We start from the raw sequence: 19,576 nt of genomic DNA on the forward strand, positions 1-19,576 counted from the left end.
CCTTCTTGGTCACAGTCTTACCCAGATGTTGACTGACTGCTGGGGACATAACGACTTCCATTTTCTACAAACTTTTAACTATTACAGACTTCTTGGGAGCAGATGTGACAACAGTTCAAAACGTCTAAAATTATTCAACATTATAAACTTTTATGAAAAATGAAAATTTCTGAACATATTATTACACCTTGCAAGAGAAAAAACATCCTCTTACTTTCCCCTCCCCTTAAAACACATGCATACATGCATGAGTGCGCATACACACAGACACACACTCATACAGACACACACTCACATTTATATATTTCTCTTTTGGGGACTAAATTTCTTGTATTACACACCATGATGCTCTGTTCCAATGAACTAGCAAACTTCATGTGAATTCACAAAGTAAATCGAGGCAAGGTAAACCCATTTTTAATGTAAAGTAATAAATATCTCCTTAGAAGAAGAGATGAGAATTACAGACAAGAGGAAGGAGATAGAAAGGCCCCTATTTGAGAGCCTCCTCTGATTGGGTTCTTATTCTTATACAAAATCACATTTAAGTTAATTTTCAGAAATTATTGCATGACTATTATAAATCCATTGCCCGAATTAAAAGGAAGAAAGAATAAAACATTTTATTTCAGTTAAGAACACAAATGAACTAAATTGGTGAGTCCTTTATCTAACTAATAGAGGTTACTAAATATCTTCTGTGTGTTTATCTGTATTTAAATATGTGTGCACATGACATTCAAAGAAATTTGGCATAGTTTAAAACATTAGGGGGCAATTTATTTCTTGTGTTCAATGGCACCAATATTTAGTGAACAGACAACATGTACAAAGTGAACTGGAATCTCTCTGTTCAGAAATTTGGGCTTTATTTTGATTTGACTTGCATTTTACAATTCAGTATGCCCTCTCTACCACAGGGACTGGTGGATGGTGAACTCATGAAGGCTGGCAAGCTTGAGACCCCTTCTATAGAGTTTATGCCATTGAATTACTCACTAGGAAGAAAAAAAAATACTTCTGAAATATCCCACACTGTGGTCTGCTTCTAGAAACAGTGAGCGATTTCTAGGAGAGAGTGGTGACATCCAGACCAGAACCTGGCTCGCTCCTTAGCTGAAATCTTAAGGAGAACTGAAGCTCCTTGAGTCCACGATGCAGTGTGAAGCTTTGTCAGGGATAGCGGGACTGATCCAAGTGTGGTCTGAGGTTTCCCAAAGCCTGTGAGAGCTGAAAGACACACTGTTGTATGTCTGAGCGCCCTGGGCCAAGAAGTTCTCATGTATCCACACAGGACCACAACCCCACACTGCCATCCTCAGAACTGTGATATAGGCACTAAACGATTTATAGTTCAGTTGCCTTTCGGAGAGTGCTCTTTTAAAAATCTGTTAATTGATTTAGTGTCTGTGCTGGGTCTTCGTTGCTGTGTGTGCTTTTCTCTAGTTGTGATGCCCAGCCTTCTTGTTGAGTGGCTTCTCTTGTGGCGCACAGGCTCCAGGCACAGGGGCTCCAGTACTTGTGGCAAATGTGCTCAGTTGTTGCGGTTCCTGGGCTCTTGAGCACAGGCTCAATAGTTGTGGCACATGGGTTTAGTTGCTTCTTCATATGTGGGATCTTCCTGGATCAGGGATCAAACCCATGTCCTCTGCAATGCCAGGAGGATTCTTATCCACTGAGCCACCAGGGAAGCCCTGGAGAGTGCTTTTTACCATTTAAAAATTTTAAATGCTTTTTACCATTTACATTTTTCGAGTTCCAATAACCTTCACGACTTGACACTTTTTCAAGAATACCAAAACAAATATTTACCAAAACAAATAATGGATTTTGGGGGATTTTGACTGACAGAGCTTCCCCTCTGAGTTTCCTTACTGGTCACAGTGCAGTTTTCAAGTTATGTCTTCTCCCACATAATTAGAGAAGCAGTGATAAACTCTCATGGCCCAGGAACTACTGGCCTTGATCTCAGTTAGTTGGTTCAAAGACCCTGACAGTGAGGTGGAACAAAACAGGATGTCAGTAAGACCCCAGAGGCTACCGCTGGGGACTTTGTGTACTAGGTGATCTAACATTATCTTGAGCAAATATGAGTTATAGGAATTCTTAGCTGACAGTCTCACATTTCCCTGCAGTTTTAATTTCTGATGTTAATTGAATGTGCGATAGGAACAGCCCCAAGTGGGGCCCACACAGAGCCCTGGACATTTGTGGTTGTGAAGGACCCAGACATGAAGCATAAGATTCGGGAGATCATTGAGGAGGAAGAGGAAATAAACTACCTGAAGAGGATGGGACCTCGATGGGTCACAGACCTGAAGAAATTCAGGTACAAAAGTGGGGAGCATCAGGCATGTTTGGTTTGGCTTCTTAAAATGAGATAACTAAGATTCAATTTCCTGGTTTGTTTTAGGTGTTAAAAAGTTTCATTTTAACTGTGGGAGAAATAATGGAAGTGCAGTCAGGCCTCATGTCTGTGTTGCTTTGAGCACACATATTGGCTAGGTGTTAGAGATGCCAGCTGGGATCGCATCTCAGTTCATGTCTCAGCTCTGGTTTTTCCAAGTGCAAGACCTTGGGCGTTTGCTTTCAGTCTCTAAATGCATGAGTCTGGGTTCTCCAGAGAAACAGAATCAATGGAGAGAGAGAGACAAAGACAGAGAGAAATAGAAACACAGAGAGAAAGAGATTTATTATATTAATATATATAATAGATAATATTACTATTATAGAGCTTCCCTGGTAGCTCAGCTGGTAAAGAATCCATCTGCAATGCAGGAGACCCTGGTTCAATTCCTGGGTCAGGAAGTTCCCTTGGAGAAGGGATGGACTACCCACTCCAGTGTTCTTGGGTTTCCCTGGTGGCTCAGCTGGTAAAGAATCCATCTCCAAGGTAGGAAACCTAGGTTTGATCCCTGGGTTGGGAAGATCCCCTGGAGGAGGGCATGGGAACCCACTCCAGTATTCTTGCCTAGAGAATCCCCATGGACAGAGGAGCCTGGCAGACTACAGTCCATGAGGTTACAAAGAGTTGGACACGACTGAGAGACTAAGCACATTTTAGCACCTTATTTATTATAATAGACTATTTATTATTTATAATTGGCTCATAATTACTTGAGCCAACTTACTATAACTGGCTTAAGTGATTAAGAAGGCTGAGAAATACCAAGACCTGCACTCAGCAAGTGGGAGGCCCAGCAGAGCTGATGCTGCTGTTCTAGTTTGAGTCCAAAGGCCTGGGAATCAGGGGAACTGATGGTGTATGTTCCAGTCCGAGTCCAAGGACAGGAGAAGACTGATGTCCTCAAAGACAGGCAGAAGGAGAAAATTATCCCTTACTCCACCTGTGTTTTTTCTACTCAGGGCTTCAACAGATTCGACCAGGCCACCCACATTAGGAAGGTTAATTGGCTTTACTCAGTCTGCCAATTCACATGTTAATCTCATCCAGAAACATCCTTTTGACACACCCAGAATAATGCTTAACCAACTATCTGGGTTCCTTGTGTCCCAGTCAAGTTGGCACCTTAACTTAACCATCACATTAAGCTTCTATTTTTTTCACCCCAAATAATGTTAAAAACTTGGTATCAGGATTAAATAAGATAGAGGCTAAGAGTAGGGCCTTAGAAGCCAGAGTGCTTGAGTTCAAATACGAGATCTACTATTTATTAACTTCTCAGTGCCTTGGTTTCCTCATCTGCAAAATGGGAATAAGTCTAGTATCTATTTCATTATGAAATTTGGATGTGTTTTAAGCATGCAGAATGGTGATGACACATAGTAAGTCTGGTAAACAAACAGGCTCTGACCCAAATAATTATTGGAAAACAAAACTTTGAGGATGTACTTTTCTACTATCTGGAACATAAGACTGTGAAATCCTCAGGATCTTGTATGAAGTAAATGACATCTTGCTATAATGATCACATCTGAGCAGACTTTAGTTTTAATACATGCTCAATAAAAGTACAAATTTAGTGCAGGTTTAATATCCATTAGGCATTAGTAACTTTGCGGGCTTTCTTAACTCCAGGGGGGATTGGAATTCAGTGTAACTGGCTTTACCATGAGGCTTCAATGTATTAGAGCAGACACATGTAAAGTTTCATTTTTTCCTAGAACCTGCAACTAACTATGCCTTGTTGAGCCCATTTTCCCTGTTGAGGACCAGTCACCCTACATTATATCTAGGATGAATTCAGTAATTTCTCAGTCATTTTCATAGTTAAAAACACTCCATTTTTTTCAGACTAGGCCTTGTTATTTTATTTTTTAATTGAAAAAAATTTTTTAGTTTGTTTTTTATCTTTCCAGCTGCACTGGGTCTTTGTTGCAGCACATGAGCTTTCTCTAGTTGAGGCACATGGCTTCGCTTGTTGCAGAGAAAGTGAAAGTGAAAGTCGCTCAGTTGTGTCCGACTCTTTGTGATCCCATGGACTATACAATCCATGGAATTCTCCAGACCAGAATACTGGAGTGGGTAGCCTTTCCCTTCTCCAGGGGATCTTCCCAACCCAGGGATTGAACCCAGGTCTCCCACATTGAAGACATGTACTTTACCAGCTGAGCCACAGAGGAAGCCCCTCTCAGCCTTGTCATTTAGAACACCGGTCGCAGGGTCCCCTTTACAAACACTGCACTCCTCACAGGCAGTTCGTTTCCCCTCTGAACTCTTCTCAGGTTGAGCATGAGGAGGGGTGGGGTGCCAACTCTAGTCCTTGGCATGTAGAAGGTAGAGGTTCTTATGCCCCAGGCCGTCATCTGTGGGCCTTTTGTGGCCACTTCCGGCACCAGCCATCCAACACCCAGTGTGACAGAAGCCTGGGGAAAGGCACTGGGCTGGCCATCTTGCGGGGCAAAGCGGTTTCTCCTCTGGTAGACAAGGCTGGGTGATGAGAAGGCGGGCCTCTCAGTCCTGCTCTTTTCATTTCTTTGGCCTCAGAGGACACTTTTTTTTCCCCTGAGATATTATTTAAACCCTATCAAAATGGATGTCTATTGGCATTGTAACTTACGGTTGTGTTCTGGAATAAGTGCAGGGTATTAATAATAAATACATAAATCTTATGGCACATTCATGAGAAAACATAGACAGGGAAAGTCCAGTTGAGCCCGTCCCTCTTAGAGAGACGTTTTGCTCTGTGTGTGTAGTACCTACAACACACTGCCAGTCCCATCTCTCCCCAGTGAAGGCAGAATCGGCTGCTCTCTTGACTCTATGCGCAAAGGACTTAATACACACCTTCCATGCATCTGAAATAGCCATTACCACACAGGATTTTGGGCTTCCCTAGTAGCTCAGCTGGTAAAGAATCCGCCTGCAATGCAGGAAACCCTGGTTTGATTCCTGGGTTGGGAAGATCCCCTGGAGAAGGGATAGGCTACCCATTCCAGTATTCTTAGGCTTCCTTGGTGGCTCAGCTGGTAAAGAATCCACCTGCAATGCAGGGAGACCTGGGCTTGATCCCTGGATTGAGAAGATTCCCTGGAGGAGGGCATGGTAACCCACTTCAGCATTTTTGCCTGGAGAATCCTCATGGGCAGAGGAACCTGGTGGACTACAGTCCATGGGGTCACAGAGTCGGACGTGACTGAGTGTCTAAGCACAGCACACAGTACTTTAATTGCTGGCTTACTTTTCTTCTCATTTTCTAGTCCATATTTTAGAAACCTCTGTTGTACACCAAGATACTCATGAGAATCCAATGAGCATTAGAGACTTTCTCTGCAGACAATATGTACACACAGATATGTTTAGAAAAACTCCAGGGCCCAGCCTTGTATCACTTAGCACAGTGCTAATGCATAGTAGGTAACTGAATAAATATTTGCTAAATTGCATTGCAAATGAACACTCACCTCACTCACCTCCTGATATCCAATTTAGGTCAGCTCTGAAACTCAGAGCTGTCATTAAAGCCTCTAATATACAATCTGGTCCAACTTATCTGTTAAGCTTTGTTCTCCTCTGGTGGCATGAGGCCCTCCGCCCCAGGCAGAAGGTGTTACTTGTCCTTTCTTAACAGCCCTCAGCATGTCTCAATCTGTATTAGTTCTAATACAATGTCATAATACATTCCTGTAAAATTGAATAAATCAAAATACTAGCCAACAATGTATGCCCTGACAAATAAGTACAAAAATTGTAAAAAATTACTACCCTGCCTCCGAAACTAGTAAGTTACTTATTCTTCACCTTATATTTTAAAATTGTTTTGAATTATTCACTGTAAAATAAAATATAGTTGTGATAATAACACTAGCTAGCACATGCATGGCACCATGCCCTGGGTACTATTCTAAGCACCTGATCTATTTGGACTGATTTTACCATCACAAAACCTTTTGAGGTGAATACATTTTACACATGAGGAAGATGAGCTGTGAGAAAGAGAGAGGCTTACCTAACATGGCAAAGCTAGTTGACTCCAGAGTGTTCTGGTAAACTATTAACATTCTCCCTCCTTCTGAAGAGGAAAAGAACTGATCCTAGTCAAATGTGAGTAAGCTGGCTGAGGTATGGTGAAGTAGCTTTGAACAAGTAATCTACAGAAGTAAGTAGGGTAAAAGAAACCATAGAAAAATATACATGTGAGTTTAGTGTATTTTAAACAAGGAAATATTGTACTTCCTAGGTTAAAAATGAAATGAACAATTACTGTCTCTTGTTTATTGATGACATTATATACCCTAAGGGAAAATTCTAATACATAGCATTGTATGGGGTCTTTCCTTTGAATACCTGTGCTAGAATGAAGCATTTGTCAAAATGTGTGGGCAGGATACAGAGAAGGCGATGGCACCCCACTCCAGTACTCCTGCCTGGAAAATCCCATAGACGGAGGAGCCTGGTGCGCTGCAGTCCATGGGGTGGCTAAAAGTCGGACACGACTGAGCGACTTCACTTTCACTTTTCACTTTCATGCATTGGAGAAGGAAATGGCAACCCACTCCAGCGTTCTTGCCTGGAGAATCCCAGGGATGGCAGAGCCTGGTGGGCTGCCATCTATGGGGTGGCACAGAGTTGGACACGACTGAAGCGACTTAGCAGCAGCAGTAGCATGGGCAGGATAATGAAAGACATGCTCTTAGCTGGAAAACAAAAATGGAAACTCAGCATTTATACCTCCCATGGGTTATGTCCCTCTCCCACAAAGGTTTCCTTCCTTTTCTCCATAACTAGGCTAAGAGCATCACCATCTGGAGACTTGCTTCAACCTCACTGTCACCTTTTCCTTCTCCCTTTGCACTCTTGTATCATATCTGTCAGCTCCAGCCTTCATAGTTCCCCAGATTCTCCTGGGCCATGGCCATCATCTCCTCTCTGGTCTCCCCGGAGAGCTGGTCTTCACCAACCTGGCTCTTTCTGAAGCAGATTTGATCACATTTTGCTTCTGCTCAGAAACATGGTAACTTTTTATGCCCCTCTGAACAAAGCCCTGTGTAAAATCTGTATGAAAACTGCCAGCCCTCCAACACATGCTCCACCACGCACAGCATCCCCCAGCCTATCAGACTTCTGAAATACCTGGCCGGCCAAGGATTTTCCATCTGACTCTGCCCTTCACTCATCTCTTCACTAGGGTGCCCTCCCCAGTGCCCTTTCTCCACTTGGTCTTCAGCATCCCTCTTCAAGAGAAATTTTGCATACATTCTGACAACTTTCTTATTTAAAATTAGCATTTCATTTTTGAGCTCCTAAGGCATTTGGCTTATTTTTCTTTCATAAAATTTACCAAGTTTTTATTTTGCTAAACGTGACTTATTACCCTCTGGGTTATAAGATCCATATTTGTGTCTTTTCAGCATTTCACATGTCTTGCCATATGATTTTTATGAATATCTGTTTATTGACTTTGGCTAGAAAATGATGAATATGACAAAAGAATAATCCTGGTCTTTTTCAATTTAACCATAAAAGATGAGTAAATGTTTTTATTTTTCATGTCAGTAAGGTGGTAAAAGGGGAACAAAAAAAACCATTAAGAGAAAATATTCTTCTAAATATCTTTTTCTCGCCTTTAGGACCAATTGGATTAAAGAGTACTTGGACACTGCCCCTGTTTTGATTCTCATTTTCAAGCAAGTCCACGGATTTTCTGCAAATGGCAAGAAAAAGATTCACTACTACAATGAGATCAGTGTCTCCATCTCTTGTGGCATTCTCCTGGCTGCCCTACAGGTCTGCCGCCCTCCCTCTCTGTCCAGGAGAGAGACGTGATCCATGGGGCCGACTGCGGTTTTATTTGCAAATTTCAGCTGAGTTTCTAGTTCAGGGACTAGTAGAGTTCTATCTAAAGTTGAATTCCTAAGGCAAGTTACTCTGATGTATAAACTACCTCTGGAAAGCTAGGCTGGTGAGGATGATGGTTCAAACAATCCGGAATCCTTCCTGGAAGTTTACTTATAATATCAGTTAAGGGTCAACAAAATGGTCATTGTGTTTGCCTTCTTCTGTAAGGACATGAAACTTTAAGGGTTTTGGTGAACACACATGAGGAGCTTTGGAATCTGAAAGTTGCAGGGCCTGGCTTCTCAGCTGTGTTCACTGTTGTCTGAGCCAGTGAGATGATTAAAAAGCCATAAGGGGGACTCTATTACAGAGCTCCTACCCTGAGAAGTTATTTGCATATTGCATTAGAAACATGTCCATGACGAAAAAAAAAAAAAAAAGAAATATGTTCATGTGCTTAAAAAAAATCCATCTATACAGTAGCTACAGTAACACTAAGCATGAAGTAGAGCAGGATTTCACAAGATTCAAGTCATTCATATACCAGATATTTTCTGAGCTCCTTTTATGTGGCAGATTCCAGGAGGCACCAGGAACAGTTGCATCCCTGTGTGAACTGTATACTCTAGTGGGGACTGTGGTCCTGGGAAGGGGTGGAGAGCGATGGTCAACAAGCGAAATAAACAAAGCAAACAGTATTAGAAGAACGAATGAGCCAACCTTCAAGGGATCAAGGGACAGTCAATTGCAAAAACCTATGTTCTTCTTCATTATCTCAAAGGAAAACCTTGCTTGCTGAAAACCTGCAAAATAGTCACTGTGGCATAAAAGAGGGAAAAAACATAAAAAATAAAACATTGGGAAAAAAAACCCATAAAAAACACTTTAGATGACTTGAAAAATGGTTACAAAGTAGGTGGCGTCCGGTCTCCTTTCTGATTCTGAAACAGATAAGTAAAGGAGGTGCTGTACAAAGGCCACGAGGGTCAAACTGCAGGGCACCGCCGCTAAAGCGGTTTCCCCTAGTGCTGGCTTCAAGCGCAACGTCTGCGCGTTTGACTAGGCAAACTTCTCCACTTTACCGTGGAGTTTGCTGCCCTCTAGCGTTCTTTAAAGGGCTTCCCTGGTGGCTCAGGTGGTAAAGCGTCTGCCTGCAATGCAGGAGACCCGGGTTCTCCTTTAGCGTTCTTTAAAGAGTAATTGAGTGTAGGTTTTGTGTGGGTTTTGTGATTTGTAGACTTGTGTGAGAGGAAAGAATCTTCCAGGAGCCCCTGTCTGGACAGATTGCTTAGATACTGTAGGTATGCTTGATTCCCAAAGACAGTTCCAGAACATCCTTCTGGCCCAGGCTTACCGTTGACCATCTATCGGGAAAATCAGGGGGAGGATAGAGAGAGCCAACTGGAAAAGTGTCTTGAAACTACACGATTTTTATTGAATGTTTATTATTTAAGGGGACTGGGCAGAGACTGGTGGAATATTTCCTTGACCCCTTAATGTACTTCTTGGCTACTGGGTCCTCCATCACTGGATGCCAAGTATTCTCAGCTGGGGTGATGCTCTGCTTCCACTGGTTGGTTGTATAATCACAGGAAGTGCCTTCTGTTATTCCATTTTTTTGGTATGAGTCAGTTCAGTCACTGCTCAGTCATGTCCTACTCTTTGCGACCCCATGGACTGCAGCACGCCAGGCTTCCCTGTCCATCACCAACTTCCAGAGCTTACTCAAACTCATGTCCATCACATCGGTGATGCCATCCAATCATCTCATTCTTTGTTGTCCGCTTTTCCTCCCGCCTTTAATCTTTCCCAACATTAGGGTCTTTTCAAATGAGTCAGCTCTTCACATCAGGTGGCCAAAGTATTGAAATTTCAGCTTCAACATCAGTCCTTCCATTGAATATTTAGGACTGATTTCCTTTAGGATGGACTGATTGGATCTCCCTGCAGTCCAAGGGACTCTCAAGAGTCTTCTCCAACACCACAGTTCAAAAGCATCAATTCTTCGGTGCTCAGCTTTCTTTATACTTCAACTCTCACATCCATATATGACTACTGGAAAAAATAGAGCTTTGACTAGACAGATCTTTGTTGGCAAAGTAATGCCTCTGCTTTTTAATACGCTGTCTAGGTATGCTGACTTATAATATGCTGTCTTGGTATGATTAAATACCTCAAATTTCTTTCCATGAAACAACCATTCCCATTTTTTAAGCACCAGTGAAAAATAAGACTGGTACTTTCTTCTCTGAGAAGCTTCACACTGTTTGGTTCGGAGATGGGGTCTGGGGAGGTCGAGGAGGGTAGGAAAGATTCAAGACATCATTGCCCACGTTGGTAGCTTCTTTTCTGTCCAACTATGGGAGAAACAGTGTTACAGGGACTAGAACGTGCCCATGCTACAAGCAGAGCTGGGGTTTTGCCTGCTGACTTTAAAGTGTATTTTCTTTTTCTCTCCTGTTGTAGAATGCTGGACTGGTGACTGTCACCACCACGCCTCTCAACTGTGGCCCCCGTCTGAGAGTGCTTCTGAACCGCCCCACCAATGAAAAGCTCCTGATGCTGCTCCCTGTGGGGTACCCCAGTGAAGACGCCATGGTGCCCAACCTCACACGGAAAACTCTGGATCAGATCATGGTGACTGTGTAGGAAGGACACAGGCAGGCAGATGCTGGAAGGTGATGCCCTGCTCCCCTCTCCGGTTCCTCTTTCCCTGGGTGTCCCATCTCCCTGGCACTCCACTCTGCAGGGGTGGCCACTCTGTGTGTCGAGAAACCTTCCCACTTTCTCCAGCACTTTGAGTCTGAGAAGGCCTGGTTCCACTAGTGAGATTAGCTGAACATACAGAATAAGGGACAAACAGGTATGTTCCTTTCCATTTCTTATCCACTTTGGAAATGCATTAAATATTTATTAAGAATATGCCCTGGTTTTTATGTTTTTCTAAATTGTTCCAGAAAAATCATGGGGGATTTTTTTTAACTCTTTAAAAATTCATAGAGGAAAGAGTTATCAGAAAATTTAGTGTGCTGCTGCTGCTGCTGTTGCTAAGTCACTTCAGTTGTGTCTGATTCTGTGCGACCCCATAGACGGCAGCCCACCAGGCCCCGCTGTCCCTGGGATTCTCCAGGCAAGAACACTGGAGTGGGTTGCCATTTCCTCCTCCAATGCATGAAAGTGAAAAGTGAAAGTGAAGTCGCTCAGTCGTGTCTGACTCTTAGCGACCCCAGCCCCAAGAATTCAGCTATGTGATGATTTCTGAATTTAAATTTAGACTGACCAAATGGCTTTCCACCCCATGCTTTCTGTAAAAAGGGACCAGAGAGCAATAAGGAAGGGACCTGCTGGTCTTTCAAGGGCCGAGAGCAGCAGGGAAGGGGCCTACTTCCCTTCAGCAGTAGTAAGAAGGGACTAGAGAGCAGTTCAGAAGGGACCTGCTGATCCTTCATGGCTGAGAACAGTAGGGAAATTACCTACTTCCCTTTAGCCCCAGTAAGAAGGGACCAAAGAGTCATAAGGAAGGACCTGCCACTCCTTCTTTTGCCAAGAACAGTATGTAAGGGGGCTACTTCCCTTCAGCAGTAGTAAGACGGGACCAGAGAGCAGTAGGGAAGGGACCTGCTGGTCCTTCAAGGGCTGAGAGGAGTAGGGAAGAGGCCTACTCCCCTTCTGCAGTAGTAAAAAGGGACCAGAGAGCAATAGGGAAGGGACCTGCTGGTCCTTCAAGGGCCGAGAGCTGTAGGGAGGGACCCACTTCAGTTCATCAGTAGTACAAAGGGACCAGAAGGGGCTCTGTGCACAGATCATCAAGTACTGAGTTCAGCTGCTCAGTCCTGTCCGACTCTTTGTGACTCCACAAACCACAGCATGCCAGGCCTCCCTGTCCATCACCAACTCCCAGAGTCCACCCAAACCCTTGTCCATTGAGTCGGTAATGCCATCCAACCATCTCATCCTCTGTTGTCCCCTTCTCCTCCTGCCCTCAATCTTTCTCAGCATCAGGGTCTTCTCAAATGATTCAGCTCTTCACATCAGGTGGCCAAAATATTGGAGTTTCAGCTTCAACATCAGTCTTTCCAATGAACACCCAGGGCTGATCTCCTTTAGGATGGACTGGTTGGATCTCCTTGCAGTCCAAGGGACTCTCAAGAGTCTTCTCCAACACCACAGTTCAAAAGCATCAATTCTTCGGCACTCAGCTTTCTTTATAGTCCAACTCTCACATCCATACATGACCACAGGAAAAACCATAGCCTTGACTAGACGGACCTTTGTTGACAAAGTAATGTCTCTGCTTTTGAATATGTTGTCTCATTTGGTCATAACTTTTCTTCCAAGGAGTAAGCGTTTTTTAATTTCATAGCCGCAATCACCATCTGCAGTGATTTTGTAGCCCCCCAAAAATAAAGTCAGCCACTGTTCCCACTGTTTCCCCATCTATTTGCCATGAAGTGATGGGACCAAATGCCATGATCTTCATTTTCTGAATGTTGAGCTTTAAGCCAACTTTTTCACTCTCCTCTTTCACTTTCATCAAGAGGCTCTTTAGTTCTTCTTCACTGTCTGCCATAAGGGTGCTGTCATCTGCATATCTGAGGTTATTGATATTTCTCCCGGCAATCTTGATTCCAGCTTGTGCTTCTTCCAGCCCAGTATTTCTCATGATGTACTCTGCATATAAGTTAAATAAGCAGGGTGACAATATACAGCCTTGACAGACTCCTTTTCCTATTTGGAACCAGTCTGTTGTTCCATGTCCAGTTCTAACTGTTGCTTCCTGACCTGCATACAGGTTTCTCAAGAGGCAGGTCAGGTGGTCTGGTATTTCCATCTCTTTCAGAATTTTCCACAGTTTATTGTGATCCACACAGTCAAAGGCTTTGGCATAGTCAATAAAGCAGAAATAGATGTTTTTCTGAAACTCTCTTGCTTTTAGGATGATGCAGCGGATGTTGGCAATTTGATCTCTGGTTCCTCTGCCTTTTCTAAAACCAGCTTGAACATCTGGAAGTTCAAGGTTCAGTATTGCTGGAGCCTGGCGCAGGAGAGCAGAGGCTGCAACGGCGCAGAAGGGCAGATCATGGGCTTGTGGTTTTCAGGGCGGCTCTGGGTCCCTTCCCTGGGCTCCAGGACTCCCACTTCCCAGGGCCGGGCTGAGCCCTGGCGGGCCTCAACAGCATTTCCTGTACGTTCTGGCCCCGTTTTCTCCCAAAGTCCCCGCATTACTGCTTCACCAAGGCACCCCTGTTCTGGCCTGGAGAGCCCGCAAGTAGCCCGGGGAAGCCACCGAGGTGTAAAGGACCCAGGGGAGGGAAAAGAGGAGAGGGCGGCGGCGCCACCCCCCAAGAAGTTTCGCGAAGCCCCACGCACCCAACTTCCCAGCGCCGCCCCCCTCACCCCCCCCCGCCCCCCCGCCCCTCTCACCACCCCCTCCCCCCGCCCCTCTCACCACCCCCTCCCCCCGCCCCTCTCACCACCCCCCCCCCCGCCCCTCTCACCACCCCCCCCCCCCCCCGCCCCTCTCACCACCCCCCCCCCCCCCCGCCCCTGCAAGTTCATCCCGGAACTTACTGCAGGGCGTCCCGCTGAACCAGACAATGAGAAGCAAGTCCAGGAAGCCAAGACGGGTCTCAGGGCCACCCATCTCTCCCTTTGCCACCTGGATCTCGATTTTGCAGGAGTGGCGGATGGCGGGTCAGAGGATCGGATCCTTTCTGGGGCGCTGCCAGCGTTGCTCCGCCCGGACGCCCCGCCCCAGGGCCGGGCTGGTGAAGTCATTAACCTTAGGCTTTCCCAGACTGCTAGCTCTCGAGCAGGGTGTTGCCACTTCCTGTCTTCCCACTTGTTGGAGGCCTTTCGTGGTCTGATAGCCAGCATATTCCTAGTTAGGTCATCTTGTCATTTTGGTCTCCCTAATTAGTAGAAATTGATCAGAGGTCGTCAGGGAAGAATTTCTAGCAAGAAGGTCATGGAGGGGAGAGCTCAGGGCTTCGTACTTCCCCATCTTGAGCTTGCCTTGGATGATCACTGACCTTTTCACTGTATTGAGTTTCCTTAGGGTTTTCCATACCATCTTATGAAAACTTAAAGAAACTTTTCAGCCAGCCCAGTTACTGTTTCCGGTGCCAGTTCAGGTGGCAAACTTAATTGATAAACGTCGTCTGTGTCCTGACCGTTCCACTGATCTGCCCTTCTCTTATCTCTCTCCCTCTCCTCCAGCTTCCTGAGTCCCATAGACACAACAGTATTGAAATTAGGCCAGTTCATCACTCTGCAAGTTTGCTTCGGTCCCATTTGTTTATTTTTTCCTTCAAAATTTCAGTGCCAATGCATTTTGAAGAGGATTCTGTGTAATTCTACAGGTTGTTTGCCCCTCCTTTTTTTTTTTTTTTGTATAATTGTACAACTTTGGAAATTACTGAAGTTATAATGATCCAGTATTATTTGTCATTCAAAAAAAAAAAAAAAAAAGCCAATTTTCTCTTCTTCCCAGCAACCATCCAAGGGGAATTAAAGTTCCTGAAAGAAGGCTGGTTCAAGATGGCTTCTACTCTGGTAGAAATAGAAAACAAAAAGATGAGGAAAAGCAATAAAGAAATGGGTCCTCATCAAACTTACATACTTTTGCACAGCAAAGGAAACCATAAAATAAAAAAGGCTAACTACAGACTGGGAGAAAAGATTTGCAAATGATGCAGCTGACAAGGGCTTAACTTCCAAAATATACGAAAAACTGTTACAACTCAGTAATAAAAACAGGGAACCCAATCAAAGAATGGGCAGAAGATCTAAATAGACATTTCTCCAAAGAAGGCATGTGGCATTTCATGCAAAGAAGGCCTATTGGCATTTCACATGGCCAATAGGCATGTGAAAAGATGCTCAATATCAATATTTATTATTTTTAATTAATTAATTAAAAATTTTATTTTCTATTGATTGGAGTATATAGTTGATTAAAAATGTGTGTTAGTTTCAGGTGTATAGCAAAGTGATTCAATTAAACATATACATGTATCAATTTTTTTACAAATTCTTTTCCCATTTGTGTTATAGAATATTGAGCAGAGTTCCCTATGCCACACAGTAAGTCCTTGTTGGTGATCTATTTTAAGTATAGTAGTGTGTATATATTAATCCTAAACTCCCAGTTTATCTCTCTCCATCACCTATCACCTCTGGATATATGCCTAGGAGTGGGATTGCTATATCATATGATAGCTCTGAACCTGCCTGCAATGCAGGAGACCTGGGTTTAATCCCTGGGTCAGGTCCTGACCCTGACAGTAGGAGCCATTTGGCTTTTTAACAAGTAGGATAGGCGTTTTATAAGGAGAGTGAGTAGGGCACAAGAGACCCTGATGCAGTAGCTTAGAGATGTTGGGTTTTAATCCCTGTTGATGTATTTGGGAAATAGGATATTGAGGTTGATTGGGAAACTTTGTTGGATCTTTTAGACAAATATAAATGGGAGTATGGTGGGAGGCGATGGAAGGGTTATCAGTATCCCAGACTATAGGGTTTACAGACGAGGAGGGTAATGGAGGAGGTAAAGAAATAGTAGGTTCGAGAATCAGTAGCCAGGCCAGGTCAGGAGAAAGATTTGGAACAGTGAGGAAAGCCTTGAATTTGGAGAGTAGATCCCTTCCAAGGATTGGAGTGGGGCATTTTGGGAGTACGAGGAAAGAATGAGAGAAAGGGGTATTTTGAAGTGTGCAAGGCAGAGGCTTGGTAATCTGTGGTATAGGCGCTAAACCGTGAACCCCCATGACAGAGATCTGAAAGACTTTAGTTTTTCTGGAATAAGCAGGCGTGGCAGAACAGGTGGCCCCTGTGTTGATAAGAAAAGAGATGGGCTTCCTTGCCACTGGGAGATACCTGGACTCCATAAAGGTGATGAGAGTTGGGGCCTGGGGCTCTGGGCATCTTCAGTCTTCAGTGGCCAGTCCAAGGAGCCTGGGCAGAGCTGGGTCTGAGGACTCCTGCTCGGGACCGGGAGGAGATGTCCGGATCCCTAGAGAGGGATTAGGGCAGTCCACCTTCCAATGTCCCTTTATGCCACAATTAGGACATGGACCCGGAGGGGGCCTGGGCTTTGGGCATGAGAGTGCCCTTCTTTACCGCACTTGTAACAGGGCCTAGATGATTTCTTTTCTCTGTCAGAGGATTAAGGTTTGGAGCTGTGTAGAGCAGAGGTTAAGAGATGATATTTAGCCTGATCTCTTTGAGCATTTACTAGTTTTGCCTGTTCTTCCCCTTTATTGAAAAATTTTAAAGCCAAATTTAAAAGATCTCATTGAGAGGTTTGAGAGCCTTCCTCTCTGCCTTTTTAAACTTTTTTTTGAATGTCTGGGGACGATTGGGAAATAAAATGGGTATTCAGGACAATAGTACCTTCTTTTGAAGTTGGATCTAATTTTGTTTATTTTTGTAGGGACAGAATTCTAGCTAGGTTAACAGAACAATGCCTTCTGTTAAACTAGCTAGAATTTGTGCTGCATTTTCATCTGGTCTTTGAGTTATTTCTCTGAGTTTATCAAAGTTAACAGCCTTATGTCCTGCTTTTTGCAAGTCACCATGTGATTATGGGCTGTTTACCCCAGATGCCCTGCCTGGTAGGCCCAATCAGGGTTGTCCCTGGGAATGGCAGCTAGGTCTACAGGTTTAGTACCATCAGTTTGATGTATTTCATGGGCATGAGCCTGAGAAGCTTGACAGACTTGTTCTTCCTCTTCTAGGAGGAGGGTAGAAGACAGTCTAGTGTAAATATCATGCCAGGTCAAGTCATAAGACTGGGTGAGGTATTTAAATTATTTTAAATAAAAGTGTCCCTTGAGAGTCCCTTGGACAGCAAGGAGATCTAACCGGTCCATCCTAAAGGAAATCAATCCTGAACATTCATTGGAAGGACTGATGCTGAAGCTGAAACTCCAATACTTTGGCCACCTAAACAGAAGAACTGACTCATTGGAAAAGACCCTGATGCTGGGAAAGATTGAAGGCAGGAGGAGAAGGGGATGCCAGAGGATGAGATGGTTGGATAGAATCACTGACTTGATGGACATGTATCTGAGTAAGCTCCAGGAGTTGGTGATGAAGAGGGAAGCCCAGCGTGCTGCAGTCCGTGGGGTTTCAAAGAGTCAGACATGACTGAGCGACTAAACTGAACTGAAACAAGTGTCAGGGTCAGAGGAAAAAGAGCCAAGACGTTTCTTGATTTGAGATAAATCAGAGAGGGAGACTGAGATGTGTACCCGAACAATGCCTTCTGTACCAGCCACCTCTACTAAGGGAAGGAGGGGAGCAGGAGGGATTCAGGGTCCTGTTTCTTTAAGGCCCTTTGCAGCCAGGTGTGAGGAGGGGATTTAGGGAGGTCAGGATGGGACTTGAGACTCTGGTAGCAGGGATGGATCAAAGCCCCAGAGCCCCTTCCAAACAGGCCTGGAGGGAGGGTGAGAAGTGGTGGCAGCCTGCACCTGAGAGCAAGAGGAGAGGGGGAACCTAAGGTGGAGGTTGGGGAACCAGGTCTGCTATGGTGGGATTAGAGGCGATTGGAGGTGCACTGTGGTCAGAAGGGTCAAAAGAAGAGGAGGAAAAATCCGAACAGGGATCAGGAGATATAGCACTGGGGGGAAGTGGCCCAGGATGGGCTAAAAGTATTTGAGAAGTAGAACAGGAAGTACAGAGAGAGGGCCAAGGGTGGAAAGCGAAGAAAGCCTGAACATAAGGGATCTCTGACCACTTGCCATTGCGGCGGCTGAAGTTATAGAGGTCCCATAAAGTACTGGAATGGAGAGTTCCATTTTCTGGCCATTGGAACCTAATGTCCAGTCGACATTGTGGCCAGACAGTGTTGGAGTGATAAGTGAGTCGCGTTGGCCTTATCTCTTCTTGAAAACCCAAGGTTTTTAGGTTTTGGAGAAGGCAGCCTAAAGGGATAGATTTTGTAGGTTGGGACTGAGAATTTCCCATTATAGACAAATAGGGAGGGAGGGCAAACTAGGGCGAGAGAAAAACGAGGAGAAAGGTCTCAGAGAAAAGGCACACCCACTCTCTGATGGGTGCCGGGGTCCAGCCCCGGCTGATCCAGGGTATTCGAAGGAGAGACGGAGTAGGCGACATATTTATTTAAATATTTATCAAAGATATAAAGAGTAATAGAATGAGGATAGCTCAGTAGGAAAATTCAGTGGAGAAAAGAGGCTGAGTAGCTTGGTTTACGCAGGAGACCAATAAAACTTCAAGACAAGAAGTTTGCACCACTTACGTGGGCCACAGGCGTCCTTCCGTTCTCCTGAAGGAGAGGAGACACTGAGGCCTCCCCGGTCGGATCTTAGAAGCCCAGGCATAATTAGTAAGCACGGTGGGTTCCGCGCTCCAGATGGAGACTCAGCCAGAATTTGAGAGAGAGAGTGACATGGGGAGACCAAGTTTCGGTGAACAAGGCCCACACTTTATTTTCCAAAGTAGTTTTTATACCTTAAGTTGTGCGTAGAGGATAATGAGGGAAGGGGTGGAGTCATGCAAGGACAGCAGTTCCTGGTCCTAATCGAAGCCAGGCTTTCAAACTTATCATATGCAAAAGTTCAGGTGAATTACATCATCTTCTGGCCAGGAGGCCTGTTAACATTTTAAGAAACTTATTTTTCTCTAAAGGTGATTATTCTACAGTCAGGCACCAGCCTCCAAAAAATCACTGGACAAAGCTGCATTCCTATAGGACAAAGGTGAGGTGGGCTCAATCAAGAAAAGAATTAACTCAAGGGTCCAAGGTTACAAACATTGAGGCTACTACTTACATTTCTATACACCCATTATATGAATCAATACACTGCCAAGGACACAGTAGGTAAGGGATATGGAGACTTAGCAGCAAACATTGGCCCAACAAGTGAAAAACCCTTCACCAATACAATTTCTAATCAATCTTTTAACTACTCAAAGGAATCTGTGTTTAGACAGTTTAGAACATCTCCTGCCTCTCACATTTGGGAGGCTCTGAACAATCACATGTGGCCAGAAAAACCTATTCAGGCAGGCTAGAGGATTTCCAAAGGAGTTTGTAGGTTGAAACACTGTCACACCCAGGAATTATTAACTGGAGCTGTAAGCTAACTCTTTATTTCAGAGAGAGGTAGTGGGGGATAGCCCCCCGTAAAGTCAGAGGTGTAGGTGAGAGCACAAAGCAGAAAGTAGACAGACTCTGGTTTTGGGGGTAGATGCTTGAGAATTTCCAGGGGGACTCCTGAGGCTCGATCCCACCTTTGTGTATGCTGAGCCTCCTTCCTCATGACCTTTGCCATGGGCGGAGTGCCTCACGCTGGCTCCCGGCAGTGA

General features: G+C 44.5%; 1 protein-coding gene across 2 annotated transcripts in view; it reads left to right on the forward strand.

The window, feature by feature from the left end:
* Nucleotides 1–11,161, forward strand: part of IYD (iodotyrosine deiodinase) — a 29,712-nt gene extending 18,551 nt beyond the window's left edge. For both annotated transcript variants that reach the window (XM_019967592.2, XM_070796367.1), the window contains 3 exons: nt 2,170–2,329; nt 8,032–8,188; nt 10,706–11,161. In XM_019967592.2, the coding sequence (XP_019823151.2) occupies nt 2,170–2,329; nt 8,032–8,188; nt 10,706–10,888 (500 nt within the window). In that variant the 3' untranslated portion in view covers nt 10,889–11,161. The remainder of the gene's footprint in view (nt 1–2,169; nt 2,330–8,031; nt 8,189–10,705) is intronic.
* The last annotated feature ends 8,415 nt before the right edge of the window (nt 11,162–19,576 follow it).

Source organism: Bos indicus, chromosome 9, assembly GCF_029378745.1.
Source record: "Bos indicus isolate NIAB-ARS_2022 breed Sahiwal x Tharparkar chromosome 9, NIAB-ARS_B.indTharparkar_mat_pri_1.0, whole genome shotgun sequence".
NCBI classification, from domain to species: Eukaryota; Metazoa; Chordata; class Mammalia; order Artiodactyla; family Bovidae; genus Bos; species Bos indicus.